The sequence below is a fragment of the Lolium rigidum genome, chromosome 4 (assembly GCF_022539505.1).
Source record: "Lolium rigidum isolate FL_2022 chromosome 4, APGP_CSIRO_Lrig_0.1, whole genome shotgun sequence".
Taxonomy (NCBI): Eukaryota; Viridiplantae; Streptophyta; class Magnoliopsida; order Poales; family Poaceae; genus Lolium; species Lolium rigidum.
The window spans coordinates 67,523,005-67,531,154 of NC_061511.1; the positions used below are offsets into that span (position 1 = coordinate 67,523,005).

The 8,150-nt window shown below is 43.8% G+C and overlaps 1 protein-coding gene across 1 annotated transcript; it reads left to right on the forward strand.

The window, feature by feature from the left end:
* The first annotated feature begins 292 nt into the window (after positions 1–292).
* LOC124708908 (cullin-1) lies at positions 293–5,909 on the forward strand. Its single transcript, XM_047240546.1, has 18 exons — positions 293–461; positions 566–665; positions 1,468–1,653; positions 1,743–1,790; positions 1,874–2,077; positions 2,158–2,235; positions 2,410–2,499; positions 2,588–2,668; positions 2,757–2,819; positions 3,129–3,164; positions 3,234–3,320; positions 3,406–3,555; positions 3,639–3,694; positions 3,807–4,089; positions 4,224–4,367; positions 4,459–4,677; positions 4,778–4,945; positions 5,478–5,909. Exons 1-18 carry the CDS (start codon positions 316–318, stop codon positions 5,577–5,579), a joined length of 2,241 nt encoding a protein of 746 aa, XP_047096502.1. The 5' UTR covers positions 293–315; the 3' UTR covers positions 5,580–5,909.
* The last annotated feature ends 2,241 nt before the right edge of the window (positions 5,910–8,150 follow it).

The following is an 8,150-nucleotide window of genomic DNA, read 5'->3' on the forward strand; positions in this document are numbered from 1 at the left end:
TTGAGTTTGACGCGCCGAACCGACCTGCACCCGTAGCGGAGAGAAGTGGTTGTGCTTGATACGAATACGACCCTCGTACGTACGTACAGACCTCATCCCAGCCGTCCACCCTCAAATCGGACGGTCTCCGATCACCCATGGAAACGGAAGCGAACCTTCGTACGCGAGACGGAGTCCCTCCTGGCTCCTCATAATAGCCTGCTCTCTCTCCCCAACCCCAAACGACACAAACCCCACGCGGCGACAGAACCCAGCCTTCTCCAGTCCTCCTCTAGGGTTTGCGGCGGCCGCCGGCGGGCTCTAGCGGCGGCGGCGATGGCGGGCCAGGGGCAGGACCGCAAGACCATCGATCTGGAGGAAGGATGGGCCTACATGGAGGGCGGCATCGGCAAGCTCGTCAACATCCTCGAGGGCAAGAACGAGCCGCAGTTCAACTCCGAGAACTACATGATGCTCTACACGTAAGCCCCCTTACCCCCGCCGCCCTCCCCGCCCGCCGGCCCGATTCGATCCGATCCGTTGCTGATCTAGGGTTTCCGCCCCCGCCTGATTTGTTTTTTCGCAGGACGATATACAACATGTGCACGCAGAAGCCGCCCAACGACTACTCGCAGCAGCTCTACGACAAGTACCGCGAGGCCTTCGAGAAGTACATCCGAGACGCGGTAAGCACACCGCTGATTCACCCTCTTCTCCCGCTAGTGCCCGCCCCCTGTTTTTCGTTTTTGTTATGCCGGAGCTGTTGGTTCTCTGGTCCAGTGAATCGACGCGAATCTGATTAGGATTTGCTTTCTGTTTCGAACGTGCACCTATGGTTGTGCTAGTACTGGCTGCGAATGATTAGATTATGGTCTTTCGATTTATATCTACTAACGCACGGGCAGACCCTGTCAAAAATCGTTCCTTGACTATTTGAAACAAGCTGACTCCCAGTACCTAGTAAGTAGTAGGTTTAGTTCAGCTAGATTTGCGTGGATGCATCGGTAAGTTTGCTTTTTTACTTGACAATGTGCTATGTTTGTCAGTTCAGTTAAGGTCCCTCCTTTTCGGGCCAAAGCTGCTATACATAAAAAATGCCATCCTAGATAGAAGCTATAAAAGTGAAACCTGTATTGTGGAATAGTTTGCAGTGTTTTCCTTGCTTAATTTCTTGAGATGAATACTACTTTCCTTGCACTGTACAGCAGGAAACAATGGCAGTTGTTTCCTCGTCATGCATGCTGATTTATGAAAGTAACTTGTATTCTTGCATAATCTATTGGCCTCACTTTTGTTTTCTCCTAGTAATCCATCACTTTTGTTACTTGTCATACTGTGACGTGATGGGATGAACAGGGGATTAGGAATCCAGATTGATAATTCTGTTATGCTTTTCTGACAACTTTTTGTCCAATTATGTTATACTCATTGCGCTGTCCTTCACTTTATTATTTGTTTTCACGGTTTAACTTGTTCAAATTACTATAGGTCTTGCCAGCAATAAAAGAGCAGCATGATGAGTATATGCTAAAACAGCTAAACGTAAGGTGGAAGAACCATAAAGTCATGGTTCGCTGGCTTTCACGTTTCTTCCATTATCTTGACCGATACTTCATCACCCGGAGGTCTCTTACTCCACTTAATGATGTTGGGTACATTTGCTTCCGAGACTTGGTAAACTGCCTTTTTCTTAACTTCATTCTCCTGTTTAGTGCACACCAAGTTTTTTTTTTCTCTTCTAATCAGTCAACACATGGTAACAGATATTTCAAGAGATCAAAGGAAAGGTGAAAGATGCGGTGTTAGTTCTGGTGAGTCTTTGCATCCCTAGATGAACATATATCGAATGATTTGACAACATTTAACAGACTTTTGCGACAACTTTCTTCTGCAGATAAATCAAGAGCGTGAAGGTGAACAGATTGACAAGACCTTGCTGAAGGACGTCCTGGATATATTTGTTGAAATCGGGTTAACTACTATGGAGTTTTATGAGAATGACTTTGAAGATTTCTTGCTTAAGGATACTACAGAGTACTATTCTGTCAAGGCTCAAAACTGGATCGTTGAGGATTCTTGTCCAGATTACATGATAAAGGTACCTTCAATAAGACCTTTGCCCTGCATAATATTTCTTTTTGTTCTATGTAATAGATTTGCTGATGCCTCTTTCATTAGGCTGAGGAGTGCCTGAAAAGAGAGAAGGAGCGAGTTGGTCACTACTTGCATATTAACAGTGAGCCAAAGTTGCTGGAGGTTTGTTGAATGTTTGCTGTACCTATTCAAAACTATTTCTCCACTAGTATTATCCACTATGTATTCTGAATATGCATTCATACTTTTGTATTCTAATGATCTTCTCTGAGAAATGATGCAAAATAGCGCAGTCTGTGAAATAATTTTATCTAATCACCTTTCCTCTTCTTACAGAGAGTGCAAAATGAATTGCTTGCCAACTATGCAACACAACTTCTGGAGAAGGAACATTCTGGATGTTATGCATTGCTTCGGGATGACAAGGTTTGATCAGAACAAGGCATTTATATTTCTATACAGTATTTATAATTATTCATGAACGGAATTGCCCACTCTTCATCTTTTGCTACAGGTGGATGATCTTAAAAGGATGTTTTCGCTCTTCTCAAAAATCACCCGTGGTCTGGAACCTGTTTCTAACATGTTCAAATCGGTATTGACTATAGTGCACATTATCCCGGCTCTCCTTTCTATTACTTGCAGTTCACCGTCAACTATAATTGAATTAAACACCTTTGCAGCATGTTACGAATGAGGGTACAGCTTTGGTCAAGCAAGCAGAAGATTCTGCTAGCAATAAGAAGGTGCAGTATTTGCTCCAACCATTGCTTCATTTCTGCACTTTTTTTTATTGTGGTTCAGTTTTTGAACAATTCAATTCGCACTGTAGTGTCATGTAGCTCCACTGTCCAGTGAATACTCTTAAAATAGTTGACACCTGACTATTGGAGTTGCCAACTGGCGTTGAGATTACATCTGACATTTTGTTTAGTACTTGCGTTTGGTCTGCATTGTGATTGATGGATGAGCTCTTGCCACCTAGTGGTTTAGTTGTGTTATTTGATTTATTAATTTTCTGTGAACAAGTATTCTAATATTAGTCATTTGTACAGCCAGAGAAGAAGGAGATGGTTGGAATGCAGGAACAGGTGTGTAACTTGATTTACTGCACCTCTATCACAAGATTTGTTTCCTAATGTGTGTTATTTGCCTTTTAGGTTTTTGTCTGGAAAATCATTGCACTGCATGATAAGTATGTAGCATATGTCACAGATTGTTTCCATGGCCATACACTCTTCCACAAGGTTTGCTGGCTGATACAGTTGTATGCCATTTTGCCCGTATAGTAGTTAAAATTGCTGCCTCATCCTCAAATTTCTCTTTGTTCAGGCACTTAAAGAAGCCTTTGAGGTCTTCTGCAATAAGGGTGTCTCTGGCAGTTCAAGTGCTGAATTACTCGCCACCTTCTGTGACAACATTTTGAAGAAAGGCTGCAGTGAAAAGCTCAGTGATGAAGCTATTGAAGATGCCCTTGAGAAGGTACACCACTACTGCCTTTGGATTTACTGTTATCATAAAGTTATAGCAGAAGGAACTCTGGTTTGATAGTGAATAACTTTCAGGTGGTGCGCCTGCTCGCATACATAAGTGATAAAGATCTCTTTGCTGAGTTCTACAGGTGATCTCTTGTAACCTTACTTGGTCTTTTGCCTATTTAGCCTCCATATCGGGAGGGTCTGTCTTGGATTAGATCTTAGTATTTATCTTCAAATGTGTGGAACAATTGACAGGAAGAAACTTGCAAGGAGATTGCTTTTTGACAAGAGTGCTAATGATGAACATGAAAGAAGCATCCTGACAAAGCTTAAGCAGCAGTGTGGTGGGCAGTTTACTTCAAAAATGGAAGGCATGGTTACTGACCTTACTCTTGCAAGAGATCATCAAACTAAGTTTGAAGAGTTTGTAGCTGAACATCAAGAGTTGCATCCTGGGGTAGACTTGGCTGTTACTGTCTTGACAACAGGATTCTGGCCAACATACAAAACTTTTGAAATAAGCCTTCCTTCTGAGATGGTAAGATAACCTTTTTCTTGTGGATTTAGGAGCATGAGTTACACATATTTGTTAACATGACAGTATGAAACCCAGGCATCAAAGCTCATCTTTATAATTTTGAAACGGAAACTTATTCTTCTCAATACCTTCAGGTTAAATGTGTAGAGGTTTTCAAGGAGTTTTACCAAACAAGAACAAAGCACAGGAAGCTTACCTGGATATACTCGTTGGGAACCTGCAATATCAATGCAAAATTTGAAACCAAAACTATAGAGCTCATTGTTACAACATATCAGGTATTTTGAATTAAGTCGTATTCAGTCGCTTTGGCAAATGCGTACTTCTAAGTTGTAACCTGTCATTTTGACATTCCTTTTCTTTTGGCAGGCTGCGTTGCTGTTGTTATTCAATGGAGTTGATAGGCTTAGTTACTCTGAGATTGTAACACAGCTGAACCTGTCGGATGATGATGTTGTGCGTTTGCTCCATTCTCTGTCTTGCGCGAAATACAAGATTCTTACCAAAGAGCCAGCTGGTAGATCTATTTCGCCCAATGATGTTTTCGAGTTCAATTCAAAATTTACTGACAGGATGAGAAGAATCAAGGTACTCCTAGTTTTTTGTTTTTTGTTTTGTTAGCATTATAGGCCATCTGCTATCTGCAGTGATGCTTTTCTTATGATTGAATATTTGACATAATGTGCAGATACCCCTGCCTCCTGTTGATGAGAAGAAAAAGGTTGTTGAAGATGTTGACAAGGACAGGAGGTATGCAATTGATGCGTCGATTGTCCGTATCATGAAAAGCCGCAAAGTCATGGCCCATACCCAGCTAGTTGCGGAATGTGTGGAGCAGCTCAGCCGCATGTTCAAGGTACTTACAGTACATTTTCTCTTCTCTACATATTTGGTTATATGGAATTCAGCTCTTGCTTTTGTGGCACATCTGCAAATTCCATTTGCATATCTAGCCGTATCATCATTTTTTCCTAGTTGCTCACGTGGTGTTCTGGTTGACTTTTCCTATCCATATCGATCAATTACCTTTGCGTGATGCCTGATATTACACTCTTTAAGTTGTTTTATTATTCTACCCTCTATCATGAAACAAAAGAACTGTTGCATTTACCCACCCTTGAAAAAGGGAAGGAAAGCACTAGGCATGTACTCCCTCTGTTCCAAATTAATTGACCTTATCAGCACATGTTTTAGTTGCTGATGAAGTAGCTCATTATATATATGAATAGTTGTATGACCAAAATAGGCCCGTACCTGGAGTGACATAGCTACTGTAGCCGTTTATGGTTTTGTAGACTGCTTATTTGTTTTGATATTTTGGTTGGTTTGGAACTAGCAGATGTTTAACCTGAACTGTGTGTCCTAACCTGATTTTGTGCCCACTGCAGCCTGACTTCAAAGCTATCAAGAAGCGGATTGAGGATCTCATCACCAGGGACTACCTGGAGCGTGACAAGGACAACGCCAACACATACAGATATCTGGCTTGATTGGTATCTGGGGGCAGGTTCGGGGGCAGCTGGCGTGTGGCGTTCATGATATGCTCCAGTGACTTTGCTGCGATGATGCAGCTTACTTTGGGGATTTCTGTCGTGTGCCAGTTGCTACCTTCCTTGGCTGGTCTCATTTTGTACATGGGGGTCGTTGGATAGGAGCCTATCGAGATACTAGTAGGCAAATCAGGATCGGTGGAGGCAAACTCTTTACCGCTTAACTGCCTTCCCTTGCAGTGCTATTTATATATCTTAGTACTCGCCACTTGACCTAGTTAACTTGTTGCCACGCTTATGCTTTGCCGTGAAAAGTTTCTACGAGCTTCTTGATGGCATTTCCTGTGGTTATCATGTTGTGGTTACTTGTCCACCAAAATTCCTGTAGTTTTGTGCTGTCTGCCACTCTATGCTCCCTGGGTTCTGCTGGCCTGTGGTTGCTCGAGCGGTTGGGTTTTAGCATACGCCTTAACACTTCATGTTGTAGCTGGATGGTGGCGCTAAGTCGGTTGGCGATTGTGTTTTGCCGAGGAAGTATCCTGTCGTTACAGACCTAGGAATAGCATTGCTGCCGTTCTCCCTCCCGACCGCTGCCCTTTGGTACTCACCATCCATGAATCCCCCAGCCTCCCCTCTCCTTCCTCTGCCGTCAAGCCTGCCTCTCACACCTTGCTGGATTTCTCACAAAATCTTTGTCTGCCCCCTCCCCAAGTCCTCGAGTGCTGCCATCACATGCGCCACCACTCCTCTCTGCTGCTGTGTCTTTCTTCCCAATGCTCCTCACCCTCCCCTCTCGCCCTTGATGCGACCCCACACCAGCGCTGCCGTGGAGGCTGGGGGCGCCACGACCAGTCCTCACCACCATTGAAGGTCTGAGACGCCCTCGACCGCTGAATCTGCAAGCCAAGTTTTCCACGAGGTGGTCTCCTCTCTCCGATCTGCCGTCCGCCATACTCTAGGTTGAACCGGCTGGAGCCTGGAGGTATGGTCTCCTCTGATTTCTCCCTTCCCATCTTTGCCTCTTCTGTAATTATATGGTCTAGCACGAGAAGCTGTTGGACTGAATGTTTTTAGTGGACTGTGGGTGTCGCATCTTTTGGTCTACCCAAGATTTGAGTTCATATTTGTGTGATCATTGATTCATAAAAAGCTTGAGTGAGCATAAAGTAAAGAAGATAAATGTAAGGCTTCATCGTTAATGATAAAAGGTTGCTATAATTTAGTGTACCTTGAGACTCACCGAGCTAATACTGTCACTAAAGCAGACAAAATTTCAGAAGTAGCTAGTACTGCCATTTATTTCATTCCAGTATGAAGTCAAGGATTCCTAGAACCACAGATATGTATGAAGTCAAGGATTCCTAGAACCATTAGCAGGTGTCCAATATTACCTAAAGACACTTAATTTATGGCCTAAAATTTTGAGCAACTTTGAACCACAAAAATACTTTACTCTTATGCATAGTATGCCATTTCAGTTCTGATTATTGCAACATGAGACATGGTGGTGAACTTGTTCATGTAGCCCAATCATTATGTCTTACTGAAAAACAAAACACAAGTATATATACTTGGTTAGTTTCGTCTCTTTCGCAGTTCTTGTCGAATTGAGTCTAGCTGGTTTCTTATCTTCTTTACTATTATACGGAAATAGGTGGTGTTGGTAGGTAAAAAAACCGGGCCAAATTTTTGACCGTAAAAAAACCCTGCTAGATTTGCCTTCCGGCCTTCACGCGTGAAAAAACCCAGGACCGAAAGGCCTTTGTATGCTTCGTTCGTACAAACAACGGCAGTTGCTCGTGACTTTCCTCTCGTCGAGAAGGAGTTGGCATCGAACTCTGATTCCTACCGAATCTATCGCGTCGTCAAGAAAAGCTCCAGGTCGATCGCTCGATCGTGTTTAGGCTTTGCCAACTCCTACCCCGCCCAGGGTCCCACCACCGGCCGACCTCCTCCTCCAGATCGGGACGACCTCCTCGGCAAGATTGCCTGAAGGTTGCATCCCTGCTGCCGGCGCTCTCTCTCGATCTGGTCCTGCACCACGAGTGAGATGATCGCCACCTCTCCAGTCTGCTTCCCTCGCGCTCGCCAATGATGATGCTGCACCGCGTCCTCACGTTCGCAGCGCCGAGTCTTTGAACAAGTCCGAGCTGACTGCCGTCACTCTAATCTGCTTCTATAGCGCTTCTGCGCTTGCCAACGCTTACTTCAGTTCGGTATTTAACTGAAACTGCGTGGAGGCACTACGAACATAGCCAGTGTGCAGGGTACACCGCTACTTCAATTTGCCATTTATCTTATCTCTGATCTTTGGTTCAGAGAGAGCAGGGCAAGTTGGAGTTGCGGCAAATACTAAACAAGTGTGCATCTACTATTGAGAGTTGCAGTTGTGCCAATTTCTAAAGGAGATTTTAGATGTCCTCAATTAAATTTTTCGATAAAGGAAATATATTAATATCGGGAAGATACCAATTACACCCAGCCTCTGCAACAACGCACCACCCTAATGGCACTACGGATGCACACAGCCAAAAAAAGGAAAAGAAAACTAAGAAACAAAAGTCCCGCTAC

What these genes read in the sequence shown, in the direction of transcription:
- LOC124708908 (XM_047240546.1), top strand. Translation starts at nt 316, where the DNA reads ATGGCGGGCCAGGGGCAGGACCGCAAGACCATCGATCTGGAGGAAGGA. An exon ending in TGGTTGGAATGCAGGAACAG is followed by an intron (nt 3,165 to 3,233) that starts GTGTGTAACTTG and finishes TTTGCCTTTTAG; the next exon opens with GTTTTTGTCTGGAAAATCAT. An exon ending in AGCTCAGCCGCATGTTCAAG is followed by an intron (nt 4,946 to 5,477) that starts GTACTTACAGTA and finishes TGCCCACTGCAG; the next exon opens with CCTGACTTCAAAGCTATCAA.